The sequence below is a fragment of the Coregonus clupeaformis genome, chromosome 12 (assembly GCF_020615455.1).
Source record: "Coregonus clupeaformis isolate EN_2021a chromosome 12, ASM2061545v1, whole genome shotgun sequence".
Lineage (NCBI taxonomy): Eukaryota > Metazoa > Chordata > Actinopteri > Salmoniformes > Salmonidae > Coregonus > Coregonus clupeaformis.
Window position 1 is genome coordinate 61,698,204 of NC_059203.1, and position 15,614 is coordinate 61,713,817.

The 15,614-nt window shown below is 44.8% G+C and overlaps 1 protein-coding gene across 2 annotated transcripts in view; it reads right to left on the minus strand.

Moving 5' to 3' along the window:
- Positions 1 to 14,006, minus strand: part of LOC121578330 (copine-5) — a 290,164-nt gene extending 276,158 nt beyond the window's left edge. Inside the window, exon 1 of one of the 2 annotated variants that reach the window (XM_045223995.1) lies at positions 13,351 to 14,006. In XM_045223995.1, coding sequence (XP_045079930.1) covers positions 13,351 to 13,460 — 110 coding nt within the window. In that variant the 5' untranslated portion in view covers positions 13,461 to 14,006. The remainder of the gene's footprint in view (positions 1 to 13,350) is intronic. The other variant, XM_041892641.2, reaches the window with a different exon arrangement.
- Between the last annotated feature and the right edge of the window lie 1,608 nt (positions 14,007 to 15,614).

Consider the following 15,614-nt stretch of genomic DNA (forward strand, 5'->3'; position numbering starts at 1 on the left):
CCTCCAGGCTGAATGAGAGTGATGGAGTGCTGCATCAGATGACCTGGCCTTCACAATCCCCCGACCTCAACCCAATTGAGATTGTTTGGGATGAGTCAGACCACAGAGTGAAGGAAAGTGCTCAGCATATGTGGGAACTCCTTCAAAACTGTTGGAAAAGCATTTCAGGTGAAGCTGGTTGAGAGAATGCCAAGAGTGTGCAAAGCTGTCATAAGGGCAAAGGGTGACTATTTGAACAATCTTAAATATAAAATATATTTTGATTTGTTTAACACTTTTTTGTTTACTACATGATTCCATATGTGTTATTTCATAGTTTTGATGTCTTCACTATTATTCACAATGTAAAAAATAGTAAAAATAAAGAAAACCCCTTGAATGGGTATGTACAGTTGAAGTCGGAAGTTTACATACACCTTAGCCAAATACATTTAAACTCAGTTTTTCACAATTCCTGACATTTAATCCTAGTAATAATTCCCTGTCTTAGGTCAGTTAGGATCACCACTTTATTTTAAGAATGTGAAATGTCAGAATAATAGTAGAGAGAATGATTTATTTCAGCTTTTATTTCTTTCATCACATTCCCAGTGGGTCAGAAGTTTACATACACTCAATTAGTATTTGGTAGCATTGCCTTTAAATTGTTTAACTTGGGTCAAACGTTTCGGGTAGCCTTCCACAAGCTTCCCACAATAAGTTGGGTGAATTTTGGCCCATTCCTCCTGACAGAGCTGGTGTAACTGAATCAGGTTTGTAGGCCTCCTCGCTCGCACACGCTTTTTCAGTTCTGCCTACATATTTTCTATAGGATTGAGGTCTGGGCTTTGTGATGGACACTCCAATACCTTGACTTTGTTGTCCTTAAGCCATTTTGCCACAACATTGGAAGTATGCTTGGGGTCATTGTCCATTTGGAAGACCCATTTGCGACCAAGCTTTAACTTCCTGACTGATATCTTGAGATGTTGCTTCAATATATCCACATAATTTTCCTTCCTCATTATGCCATCTATTTTGTGAAGTGCACCAGTCACTCCTGCAGCAAAGCACCCCCACAGCATGATGCTGCCACCCCGTGCTTCATGGTTGGGATGGTGTTCTTCGGCTTGCAAGCAACCCCCTTTTTCCTCCAAACATAACGATGGTCATTATGGCCAAACAGTTCTATTTTTGTTTCATCAGACCAGAGGACATTTCTCCAAAAAGTAAGATATTTGTCCCCATATGCAGTTGCAAACCATAGTCTTGCTTTTTTATGGCGGTTTTGGAGCAGTGGCTTCTTCCTTGCTGAACGGCCTTTCAGGTTATGTCGATATAGGACTCGTTTCACTGTGGATATAGATACTTTTGTACCTGTTTCCTCCAGCATCTTCACAAGGTCCTTTGCTGCTGTTCTGGGATTGATTTGCACTTTTCGCACCAAAGTATGTTCATCTCTAGGAGACAGAACGCATCTCCTTCCTGAGTGGTATGACGGCTGTGTGGTCCCATGGTGTTTATACTTGCATACTATTGTTTGTACAGATGAACGTGGTACCTTCAGGCGTTTGGAATTTGCTCCCAAGGATGAACCATACTTTTTTTTCCTGAGGTCTTGTCTGATTTCTTTTGATTTTCCCATGATGTCAAGCAAAGAGGCATTGAGTTTGACGGTAGGCCTTGAAATACATCTACAGGTACACCTCCAATTGACTCAAATGATGTAAATTAGCCTATCAGAAGCTTCTAAAGCCATGACATCATTTTCTGGAATTTTCCAAGCAATTTAAAGGCACAGTCAACTTAGTGTATGTAAACTTCTGACCCACTGGAATTGTGATACGGTGATTTATAAGTGAAATAATCTGTCTGTAAACAATTGTTGGAAAAATTACTTGTGTCATGCACAAAGTAGATGTCCTAACCGACTTGCCAAAACTATAGTTTGCTAACAATAAATGTGTGGAGTGGTTGAAAAACAAGTTTTAATGACACCAACCTAAATGTATGTAAACTTCCGACTTCAACTGTGTGTCCAAACTTTTGACTGGTAGTGTATGTGTGTGTGTTTGGCTGTGTGGGTGTGTGCATGAGTGAGTGCATGTGTGCTAAGGTGCGGAGAATAAAAGCAATTGGTCAGTCCAGTACAAGTGTTCAGCAGTCTGATGGCTTGTAGATAGAAACTGTCTCTAAGCCTGTTGTTTTATCAGACCTCATGCTCTGATACCAACTGCCTGATGGTAAGGGAGATAACAGCTTTTGGCTGGGGTGTGTGGGGACCTTGATGCAGCCTGGGGTGTGTGGGGTCCTTGATGCAGTGTGTTGGGTCCTTGATGCAGCCTTCCTCAGGCACTGTTTTGAGTAGATGTCCTGGATGGGAGGGAGCACGGTCCCAGTGATGTACTGGGCCATCTTTACCAACCGCTGGAGGGCCTTGCGGTCGTGGACGGAGCAATTCCCGTACCAGGCCGTGATGCAACCGATCAGGACGCTCTTGATGGTGCAGCAGTAGTATTTGGAGGGGACCCGGGGCAGCATGCCAAATGTATTCATGCGCCTTAGGCAGCTCAGAGTCTCATTCCGATCCTGCCTTCCGCTGGTTATACTAAACCATCGAAGTCCTCCAGGGTGAAATGAACCCCACATACAGTAGAAATGTGCACAGTTCCCATTCTCCAATCCGTTCGCTTCACCCGGACAAACCGGTCCCACTTCAAAACTAGCTTCTTGTTTTTGGGCGACAAATGAGTCGTAACCCCATCCTTGTGGGTATTACTGCACTATGTGGGTATTACTGCACTAGCTACAAATGACGGAAAACTACTACAACACTCACATGCTCGCTCGACTGCCACTACCAAATGCACACGAGAAGGAGATGCAGTTTTTGGCATGAATTTATATGGTTTCTTCTTCGTGGATGTACATAGTAGCTCACCAGCGCCAACACTTGGTTTGGAATGTAATTACATTCTAGAATGGCTAGTACCGAACGTTAGCCAGTTGGAACTAGCTAGGTAGCACCGGTTCTCCATATGATGTTTGCGAAATAGTGCATTGTGGGTAGTTCCGAAGGTATCCAGAAATAAGTTAATAAATATGTAAAAACGGTCAAACATAACTATGTTTGTATTTATAGGTAACCAAATTGAGACTACAACTAAGTTACTAAGTCTTTGACCACACTGTGTTGTTACTTTGGTGAGTAGAAACTCATGCTTCCTACCCTTTAATAAAGGAAATCTGAGGAAAATGCTACCGAAATTCTATCAACACATCTCCTGTACTACTTGTGCATCAAGCACTCTTGACCATCGCTACTCTCCCTTCCGGGACGGCTACGAGGCCCTCCCCCGCCCTCCCTTCGGCAAATCAGATCACGGCTCCATTTTGCTCCTCCCCTCTTATAGGTAGAAACTTAAACATCAATTATCCGTGGTTAGGACTGTTCAGTTCAACGTTGGCCTGACCAATCGGAATCTATGCTTCAAGATTGTTTTGATCATGTGGACTGGGAAATGTTCCGGGTTGCCTCTGAGAATAGTATTGACGTATACACTGACTCGATGACTGAGTTCATCAGGAGGTGCATAGAGGATTTTGTTTCCACTGTGACGATTAGAACTTATCTAAACCTAAAATCGTGGACAGATGGCAGCATTCACGCAAAAATGAAAGCGTGAACCACCGTATTTAACCACAGCAAGGTGACTAGGAACATGGAAGTGTACAAACAGACCAATAAGACATGTTAACCTGTGTTAACCCTTGCACGGCTGCCGGCTCAGACAGCATCCCAAGCCACGTCCTCAGAGCACGCGCAGACCAGCTGGCTGGAGTGTTTATGGACATATTCAATATCTCCCTATCCCAGTCTGTTGTCCCGACTTGCTTTAAGATGTCCACCATTGTTCCTGTACCCAAGAACATGAAGGTAACTGAACTAAATTACTATCACCCCGTAGCAATCACTTCTGTCATCAGGAAGTGCTTTGAGAAGCTAGTTAAGGATCATATCACCACCACCTTACCCGACACCCTAGAACCACTAATTTGCATACCCAGATCCATAGATGACGCTATCGCCATCGCACTGCACACTGCCCTATCCCATCTGGGCAAGAGGAATATCTATGTAAGAATGCTGTTCATCGACTACAGCTCAGCCTTCAACACCATAGTGCCCTCCAAGCTCATCACTAAGCTCGGGCCCTGTGTCTGAACCCCACTCTGTGCAACTGGGTCCTGGACTTCCTGACGGGAGACTTCAGGGGGTGAAGGTAGGCAACAGCACGTCCGCCACGCTGAAACTCAACACGGGGGCCCCTCAGCCCCTCCTGTACTCCCTGTTCACCCATGACAACTCAATCATCAAGTTTGCTGACAACACAACAGTGGTAGGCCTGATTACTAGCAATGACGAGACAGCCTACAGGGAGGAGGTGAGGGCCCTGTCGGAGTGTGCCAGGAAAATAACCTCTCCCTCAACGTCAACAAAACGAAGGAGCTGATCGTGGACTTCAGGAGACAGCAGAGAGAGCACGCCCCATCCACATTGACGGGGCCCCAGTGGAGAAGGTGAAAAGTTTCAAATTCCTCGGCGTTCACATCACTGACAACCTGAAATGGTCCATTCACACAGACAGTGTGGTGAAGAAGGCGCAACAGCACCTCATCAACCTCAGGAGGCTGAAGAAAAATCCCTCACAAACTTCTACAGATGCTTTATTGAGAGCATCCTGTCGGGCTGTATCACCGCCTGGTATTGCAATTCCACCGACCGCAACCGCAGGGCTCTCCAGAGGGTGGTGGTGCGGTCAGCCTAATGCATCACCGGGGGCACACTGCCTGCCCTCCACGACATCTACAGCACCTGGTGTCACAGGAAAGCCAAGAAAATCATCAAGGACCTCAGTCACTCGAGCCACAGCCTGTCCACCCCACTACCATCTAGAGGCCGGAGACAGTGTAGGTGCATTAAATCTGGGACCGAGAGACTGAAAAAGAGCTTCTATCTCCAGGCCATCAGACTGTTAAATAGTCACCACTAGCCGGCCTCCGCCCAGTACCCTGCCCTGAACTTAGTCACTGTTACTAGCCGGCTATCACCCGGTACTCTACCATGCACCTTAGAGACTGCTGCCCTATGTACTGTACATAGTCATTGAACACTGGTCACTTTAATAATGTTTACATACTGTTTTGCCCACTTCATATGTATATACTGTATTTTAGTCAAGGCACATCCTATATAACTACTGCTTTACACACCTTTTCTTAAAAATAAAAATAAAAAAATTCCAGAAAATCACATTGTAGGATTTTTAATGAATTTATTTGCAAATTATGGTGGAAAATAAGTATTTGGTCACCTACAAACAAGCAAGATTTCTGGCTCTCACAGACCTGTAACTTCTTCTTTAAGAGGCTCCTCTGTCCTCCACTCGTTACCTGTATTAATGGCACCTGTTTGAACTTGTTATCAGTATAAAAGACACCTGTCCACAACCTCAAACAGTCACACTCCAAACTCCACTATGGCCAAGACCAAAGAGCTGTCAAAGGACACCAGAAACAGAATTGTAGACCTGCACCAGGCTGGGAAGACTGAATCTGCAATAGGTAAGCAGCTTGGTTTTAAGAAATCAACTGTGGGAGCAATTATTAGGAAATGGAAGACATACAAGACCACTGATAATCTCCCTCGATCTGGGGCTCCACGCAAGATCTCACCCCGTGGGGTCAAAATGATCACAGAACCACACGGGGGGACCTAGTGAATGACCTGCAGAGAGCTGGGACCAAAGTAACAAAGCCTATCATCAGTAACACACTACGCCGCCAGGGACTCAAATCCTGCAGTGCAAGACGTGTCCCCCTGCTTAAGCCAGTACATGTCCAGGCCCGTCTGAAGTTTGCTAAAGTGCATTTGGATGATCCAGAAGAGGATTGGGAGAATGTCATATGGTCAGATGAAACCAAAATATAACTTTTTGGTATAAACTCAACTCGTCGTGTTTGGAGGACAAAGAATGTTGAGTTGCATCCAAAGAACACCATACCTACTGTGAAGCATGGGGGTGGAAACATCATGCTTTGGGGCTGTTTTTCTGCAAAGGGACCAGGACGACTGATCCGTGTAAAGGAAAGAATGAATGGAGCCATGTATCGTGAGATTTTGAGTGAAAACCTCCTTCCATCAGCAAGGGCATTGAAGATGAAACGTGGCTGGGTCTTTCAGCATGACAATGATCACAAACACACCACCCGGGCAACGAAGGAGTGGCTTCGTAAGAAGCATTTCAAGGTCCTGTGGAGTGGCCTAGCCAGTCTCCAGATCTCAACCCCATAGAAAATCTTTTGAGGGAGTTGAAAGTCCGTGTTGCCCAGCGACAGCCCCAAAACATCACTGCTCTAGAGGAGATCTGCATGGAGGAATGGGCCAAAATACCAGCAACAGTGTGTGAAAACCTTGTGAAGACTTACAGAAAACGTTTGACTTGTGTCATTGCCAACAAAGGGTATATAACAAAGTATTGAGAAACTTTTGTTATTGACCAAATACTTATTTTCCACCATAATTTGCAAATAAATTCATAAAAAATCCTACAATGTGATTTTCTGGATTTTTTTTTTCATTTTGTCTGTCATAGTTGACGTGTACCAATGATGAAAATTACAGGCCTCTCTCATCTTTTTAAGTGGGAGAACTTGCACAATTGGTGGCTGACTAAATACTTTTTTTCCCCACTGTATTTGATACACTGCCGATTTTGCAGGTTTTCCTACTTACAAAGCATGTAGAGGTCTGTCATTTTTATCATAGGTACACTTCAACTGTGAGAGACGGAATCTAAAACAAAAATCCAGAAAATCACATTGTATGATTTTTCAGTAATTAATTTGCATTTTATTGCATGACATAAGTATTTGATCACCTACCAACCAGTAAGAATTCCGGCTCTCACAGACCTGTTCGTTTTTCTTTAAGAAGCCCTCCTGTTCTCCACTCATTACCTGTATTAACTGAACCTGTTTGAACTCGTTACCTGTATAAAAGACACCTGTCCACACACTCAATCAAACAGACTCCAACCTCTCCACAATGGCCAAGACCAGAGAGCTGTGTAAGGATATCAGGGATAAAATTGTAGACCTGCACAAGGCTGGGATGGGCTACAGGACAATAGGCAAGCAGCTTGGTGAGAAGGCAACAACTGTTGGCGCAATTATTAGAAAATGGAAGAAGTTCAAGATGACGGTCAATCAACCTCGGTCTGGGGCTCCATGCAAGATCTCACCTCGTGGGGCATCAATGATCATGAGGAAGGTGAGGGATCAGCCCAGAACTACACGGCAGGACCTGGTCAATGACCTGAAGAGAGCTGGGACCACAGTCTCAAAGACAACCATTAGTAACATGGATTAAAATCCTGCAGCGCACGCAAGGTCCCCATGCTCAAGCCAGCGCATGTCCAGGCCCGTCTGAAGTTTGCCAATGACCATCTGGATGATCCAGAGGAGGAATGGGATAAGGTCATGTGGTTTGATGAGACAAAAATATAGCTTTTTGGTCTAAACTCCACTCGCCGTGTTTGGAGGAAGAAGGATGAGTACAACCCCAAGAACACCATCCCAACCGTGAAGCATGGAGGTGGAAACATCATTCTTTGGGGATGCTTTTCTGCAAAGGGGACAGAACGACTGCACCGTATTGAGGGGAGGATGGATGGGGCCATGTATCGCGAGATCTTGGCCAACAACCTCCTTCCCTCAGTAAGAGCATTGAAGATGGGTCGTTGCTGGGTCTTCCAGCATGACAATGACCCCAAACACACAGCCAGAGCAACTAAGGAGTGGCTCCGTAAGAAGCCTCTCAAGGTCCTGGAGTGGTCTAGCCAGTCTCCAGACCTGAACCCAATAGAAAATCTTTGGAGGGAGCTGAAAGTCCGTATTGCCCAGCGACAGCCCCGAAACCTGAAGGATCTGGAGAAGGTCTGTATGGAGGAGTGGGCCAAAATCCCTGCTGCAGTGTGTGCAAACCTGGTCAAGACCTACAGGAAACGTATGATCTCTGAAAATTGCAAACAAAGGTTTCTGTACCAAATATTAAGTTCTGCTTTTCTGATGTATCAAATACTTATGTCATGCAATAAAATGCAAATTAATAACTTAAAAATCATACAATGTGATTTTCTGGATTTTTGTTTTAGATTCCGTCTCTCACAGTTGAAGTGTACCTATGATAAAAATTACAGACCTCTACATGCTTTGTAAGTAGGAAAACCTGCAAAATCGGCAGTGTATCAAATACTTGTTCTCCCCACTGTAAGTATTTGATACATCAGAAAAGCAGAACTTAATATTTGGTACAGAAATCTTTGTTTGCAATTACAGAGATCATACGTTTCCTGTAGGTCTTGACCAGGTTTGCACACACTGCAGCAGGGATTTTGGCCCACTCCTCCATACAGACCTTCTCCAGATCCTTCAGATTTCGGGGCTGTCGCTGGGCAATACAGACTTTCAGCTCCCTCCAAAGATTTTCTATTGGGTTCAGGTCTGGAGACTGGCTAGGACCTTGAGATGCTTCTTACGGAGCCACTCCTTAGTTGCCCTGGCTGTGTGTTTGGGGTCGTTGTCATGCTGGAAGACCCAGCCACGACCCATCTTCAATGCTCTTACTGAGGGAAGGAGGTTGTTGGCCAAGATCTCGCGATACATGGCCCCATCCATCCTCCCCTCAATACGGTGCAGTCATCCTGTCCCCTTTGCAGAAAAGCATCCCCAAAGAATGATGTTTCCACCTCCATGCTTCACGGTTGGGATGGTGTTCTTGGGGTTGTACTCATCCTTCTTATTCCTCCAAACACGGCGAGTGGAGTTTAGACCAAAAAGCTCTATTTTTGTCTCATCAGACCACATTACCTTCTCCCATTCCTCCTCTGGATCATCCAGATGGTCATTGGCAAACTTCAGACGGGCCTGGACATGCGCTGGCTTGAGCAGGGGGACCTTGCGTGCGCTGCAGGATTTTAATCCATGACGGCGTAGTGCAGGGGTGTCAAACTCATTTTAGCTCAGGGGCCACATGGAGGAAAATCTATTCCCAAGTGGGCCGGACCGGAAAAATCATGGTATATATAACTTAAAAACAACAACTTCAGATTGTTTTCTTTGTTTTAATACTATCAACATAAAACATAAAGCTGGAGCCTGAGGACAGTGTGTCCAAAATAGTACAAGCACAACATCACTATTAATCATAAAACACCTGAAGTTTATTTGAAAATTCTAAAGAAAAAGAACACACAAACACACAATGCCTCAGTGATTCACATAACTGTTTCACAGATCACAGAACTATATCAGGGTGTCATTTCTCAGGCAGAAATGTAGATACAAATAATGAAATCCTGTTCCCCAAACAAGTGCAAGAACCACAGAGTCAAGAATAGGTTAAATATACAAATAAAATAAAATCAATTAAAAACAATAGCACATCAACATAAAAACATATAAACATAAAGCTGGAGCCTGAGGACAGTGTGTCCAAAAGCACAACATCACTATTAATCATAAAACACCTAAAGTTATTTGAAATTCTGAGGACAAACAACACACAAACACACAATGCCTCAGTGATTCACAGAAGTATATCACAGATCACAGAACTATATCAGGGTGTCTCGTGCAGCACTTTAAGTGGGGTTGCATAGTTTATTTGACTCCTGATACCTGGCATCTTTTAGCTTTCACCAGCGCATCAATATCAGGCGTCACATCCTGAGTGGCAGCCAACTTCAGGATGTGATTCAAGTGCTTGTGTGTGAGCCTTGAGCGCAGCTTTGTTTTATTCATGACGTTATCCATCTTTAATGACTTGCAACACAAAGCCTCCTGGTGCAAAATATAGTGAAAATTCCAAAAATCACGTCCTCCATTTGCAGATTGCACTTTCGCTCTGAACTTTGTCACAACGCCTGCTTTTTTCCCGATAATTGAGGGCGCACCATCTGTAGCCAGGCTGACAGCGCGGGACCAGTCCACTCCGACCCTGTCCAGTGCGCCGACGAGTGCAGTGAAAATATCAGCTGCTGTCGTTGTATCTGTCATCGGCACCAACTCCACGAACTCCTCGGTGACGGTCAATGTGTCATCAACTCCGCGGATGAAAATGGCCAGTTGTGCAACATCTGTAATGTCCGTGCTTTCATCAATTGCAACCGAAAACGCAATAAATGACTTTACTTTTTGCTTCAACTGGCTGTCCAAATCCACTGAAAGATCGGAAATCCTGTCTGCAACTGTGTTTCTTGTCAGGCTGATATTTGCAAAAGCCTGGTGCTTTTCAGGGCACACAATCTCTGCTGCCTTCATCATGCATGTTTTTACAAATTCACCCTCACTAAATGGTTTTGAAGCCACTGCGATTTCATTAGCAATGAGGTAGCTAGCTTTCACTGCAGCGTCACTGATGTCTCGGCTGTGAGTAAACACAGACTGCTGTTTCTTCAGACCCACCAACAGTTCATTCACCTTCTCTCTTCTCCGCTGTCCTTGAAAGTTGTCATATTTGTCGGCATGAAGACTCACATAGTGGCGACGAAGGTTATATTCTTTCAGCACTGCAACATGCTGTGAACACACCAAACATACAGCTTTCCCATTCAATTCCGTGAATAAATAGAAGGATGACCATTTTTCTTGGAACACTCTACACTCTGCGTCCACTTTTCTCTTTTTTGACAGAGACATATTGGGGCAATGAGGGTGCCAAAGCACATAATGTTAAAAGTAGAAGCCGTAATAAATATCGCGGGCAAAACAAAGTAGCTCATCCGGACTGGCTGCACTTGCTTGACCTATCTGCTCTGCCCCGGAATAAACAGTTTGCTTGCTTAACACAATTGCTATTGCGCCATCCAGTGGACACAATTGGAACAGCAGTTTCTTTTATTGAAAAATTGCAGCTCATTTTTATACTTTACAAAATCATCTCGCGGGCCGGATTAAACCCGTTTGCGGGCCTAATCCGGCCCGCGGGCCGGACGTTTGACACCCCTGGCGTAGTGTGTTACTAATGGTTTTCATTGAGACTGTGGTCCCAGCTCTCTTCAGGTCATTGACCAGGTCCTGCCGTGTAGTTCTGGGCTGATCCCTCACCTTCCTCATGATCATTGATGCCCCACGAGGTGAGATCTTGCATGGAGCCCCAGACCGAGGGGGATTGACCGTCATCTTGAACTTCTTCCATTTTCTAATAATTGCGCCAACAGTTGTTGCCTTCTCACCAAGCTGCTTGCCTATTGTCCTGTAGCCCATCCCAGCCTTGTGCAGGTCTACAATTTTATCCCTGATGTTCTTACACAGCTCTCTAGTCTTGGCCATTGTGGAGAGGTTGGAGTCTGTTTGATTGAGTGTGTGGACAGGTGTCTTTTATACAGGTAACGAGTTCAAACAGGTGCATTTAATACAGGTAATGAGTGGAGAACAGGAGGGCTTCTTCAAGAAAAACTAACAGGTCTGTGAGAGCCGGAATTCTTACTGGTTTGTAGGTGATCAAATACTTATGTCATGCAATAAAATGCAAATGAATTACTTAAAAATCATACAAAGTGATTTTCTGGATTTTTGTTTTAGATTCCGTCTCTCACAGTTGAAGTGTACCTATGATAAAAAATTACAGACCTCTACATGCTTTGTAAGTAGGAAAACCTGCAAAATCGGCAGTGTATCAAATACTTTTTCTCCCAACTCTACATATTTACATTCTGGACTCTGACATTGCTTGTTCTGATATTTCCTAATTTCTTTCTTTTTATTTTTTGGATTTGTGTGTTTTGTTTTGTATTGTTAGATATTACTGCACTGTTGAAGTTAGAAACATAAGCATGTCGCTGCACCTGCAATAACATCTGCAAAATATGTGTACTGTACACGACCAATAAAATGTAATTTGACACACACACACACACACACTCTGCAAAGTGGACTTAAGTGGACTCTCGAATCACTTATAGACTCACATTCACACATACCGCGCACTGCAGGTGCATCAAAGTGCACGTATTCCTGTAACCTGTACTCTACACTTGAGCATCATTCACCCCCATCAACAACATCATTAGCCAATACGTGGTGACACAGTGCGGCGATCTATTAAAAGGGATTCATCCAGCTAGCTAATGTTTCTGGAGAGCGGCCGAATGGAAAGTGTCACTGTAGCACACAGTGATAATTATATAACAGATAAACAAAGAGCACATACCCGTGTAGATGACATTTTTTTTATCCAAGTGTAACTTTCCTCAATTAAAGAATTGATCCCTAATTTTTTTTAAACGGATGTGAAATAGAACTGTACCCAAATCTTTGAAAACAAAAAAAATTAAATAGCATGGACGCAGTTGAAGAACTGCATTCCAATGCTGCGATACTGACATCTCAGCTGTAACTCCCTATCCTGTATTATTCAGCCATATCCTACCTTGTTCGAATGCAGATATAGCAGTCCCACCCAAAACCCCTCCACTGTCAGTGAGTCTCCCCTATCCATTAGCCTACATGTATACACTGAGTATACCAAACATTAGGAACACCTTCCTAATATTGAACAGGCATGGTCGAAAGCGTTCCACAGCGATGCTGGCCCATGTTGACGCCAGTGCTTCCCCCAGTTGTGTCAAGTTAGCTGGATGTCCTTTGGGTGGTGGACCGTTCTTGATACATATGGGAAACCGTTGAGCGTGTAAAAACCCAATAGCATTGTAGTTCATGACACAAACCGGTGCGCCTGGCACCTAGTACCAAACTCTGTTCAAAGGCACTTACATTTTTTGTCTTGACCATTCACCCTCTGAATGGCACACATACACAATCCATGTCTCAATTGTCTCATGGCTTAAAAATCCTTATTTAACCTGTCTCCTCCCCTTCATCTACACTGATGGAAGTAGATTTAACAAGTGACATCAATAAGGGATCATATCTTTCACCTGGATTCACCTGGCCAGTCTATGTCATGGAAAGAGCAGGTGTTCTTAATGTTTTGTATACTCAGTGTATATCTACGATCCATAGACTATCTGTCCTCACCATAACACGCGGCCTGTCAGGACTCAACAGCAGTTGAAGACTACTTGCTGAGTGATGTGTGTTTTCAAATGTATAACTGATGGTATGTTGTTTAAAGGCGTTGCCAAACATCACGGCATACAACAGACACGAAAAGCCTTGGGATATTCCTACAAGTGGACGTCCACAACTGACCACTGCAGTTAAGAATAGCACAGCTTTGGAACAATTCTGTAAGAACTTAGAATTTAAGATCAAAGGCTCCCGGTCCACTCGGGGTTAACAACTCACCTGCATGAGACGGTGATCTCTACTTTAGTAGCGGGGATGTTCCCGGTGATCGGGTCGAACTCATAAACCGAGGCCATGTCCTCCAGCTTGTCCATAACGTCACCCTCCATGGGCGCAAGCCCGAGGGCGAGCGCGGTGGGCGACTCGGGGGCGATCCGTGACTCGCACAGCCTGGCCCCAGTCGAGCGCGTGTTGGGTGGTGATTGTGTCGTGTCCCCCCTCCCGGTGGGTCGCGAGGACAGGTCGGAGATCAGATCACACGGCAACCCCCAGCGATGAGACCGGGAGAGCCAGCCAGCCAGAGAGAGAGAGAGAGGGAGAGGTATTCAGGGAAACCGGACACCAACAGCCGTTCTCTGAAGAAGTGCACTTGGCGAACTGTCCATAGAAAGTGCAGTTTTGGCTGGGGAGACCATGGGAAGCGACCTGCCGCACTACCGCGCTAGCTACAGCTGCTGCCGCACTGCTGACAGGCAGCGCATCGTAGGGGAGTAGCCTGGTGTTCTGCTCTCTGCGCGTCAAGAGGAGCTCTACTCCAACGGCTGGCTGATGAGCTCAGACTGCTCGGACCGGAGACTGAAGAGAGAGAAGGCGGTTTCTACACTACACTATTGCTCTGTACTCCACCTCCCTTCTCTCCCTCCCACAAGTTATTCCACGCGGGCGTTCCCAGCCCACCCCTTGCCCGCCTCTTAGCCAGATGCGTAGCCTACAGCCGGCCAGCTCTGGGTTTGCTGCGGTCACAGTTCCAAGTGTCATAATGTGATGGACAGCCGTTTTGACACATGGGCGTGGGTGGGATAATATTGCTTCTCTCAGCAAGAAGAAACTAAATCTGTTATTTTCTGTGAGAAATAAATTTTGCATCGCTGCTCGAATAAAAAAAAAAATGTAGGCTACCAAAATTAACATTCCATTATTTCCAACTCTAAAGGAAACCTGAATCCGACATGGATGCATTAGGCCTATGCAGTTATCGACACTTTTGCTCTTTTAGATATCGATTAATTGATTAATTTAGTCAGTTGTTGCTGTTACATAACTATATGTGTAAGAGAGAAAGAAGAATAAAGAAAAAGAGAGCGAGGGAGAGAGAGAATGTACAGAGAGCTACATTGAAAGCCTCGTTTCAGCACCACATCGGTGGACAGCTTCCAAGTCGTCAGCGCCTTGTGCTGCTTTTATAGAGCGATCCACTTTCTTCCCACTTTTTTTCTGTGGAAGACTCTGAACACAAAGTGCAGGCTTGAAGCCACAAAGGATAGTGATGCTTTTTCATCTGTAAAAGTTTCCATCCACCTCAATAAGAGCTCTTTCTATCTCTTATTCATTCTCTCTCTCCTTTCCTTTCCTCTCCACTCACTCACAAACAAACACACACACAGACACACACACACACACCCTAGGGAGGGGAGCGATTGTTTCCTCCTCTTTACTAGGAAAACATTGAGCAGTGCTCCCAGTTCTTGCTAAGGGTCTGGCTCCCAGAAATCAATTTACACCCCAACATGGGCTCACGCTTGTCTCTCTCTGCAACAGCAACTAGGCTGACAGTGACAACCCAACCTCTCTCTCAGATGCACACAGACACACACAACCCTGCTGCTTCTCACACAAACACAAATACAAAGATAACATCACTTCACCCCTCTCCTTTCTCTCTCTCTCTCTCTCTCTCTCTCGCTCTCTCTTTCTCATACACATACACACACACACCACTTTCCTGGTAGAAGAGTCATACCTGTAAAGGGCATGGTCGTTATGGTGGCTGGGGTTGGTGGGGGCGGGGTGCGGGGTAAGGGTGGGTGGTGTTAGTGCAGATGTGTCCAATAAGGGGGTTGGCATGGCCTGGCAGAGATAGAGGAGGAAGAGGAGGATTGAGACCTTGCCATTTGTAATTGTGACAGCCTTAGTCACAATTGTCTCTGGCCCTGTGATAACAAATGGCACACAGTAAACTGGCCAGCTCCCACTGTGTCAGTCTCTAGTCAACCCTCCGTTCATTAATAATAATAAATAAATAAGACTAATTTATTCAACTTTTATAGCGCTATTCACTACATAAAGAATGTTGAGCACGTTGATCTTAATGTTCTTCAATCCCCTGGTTCTTGGGATGGGAGGTGGTGAACGGGTTCAGAGGTTAGCTCATAAACTGCTTGTGAACATCTTTTGGTCTCCATTATTATTATTATAAAATATTGAATTTGGCTTTTACTACTATAGCCCATTGAAACGCATTGAATAACACATTCATAAATGGC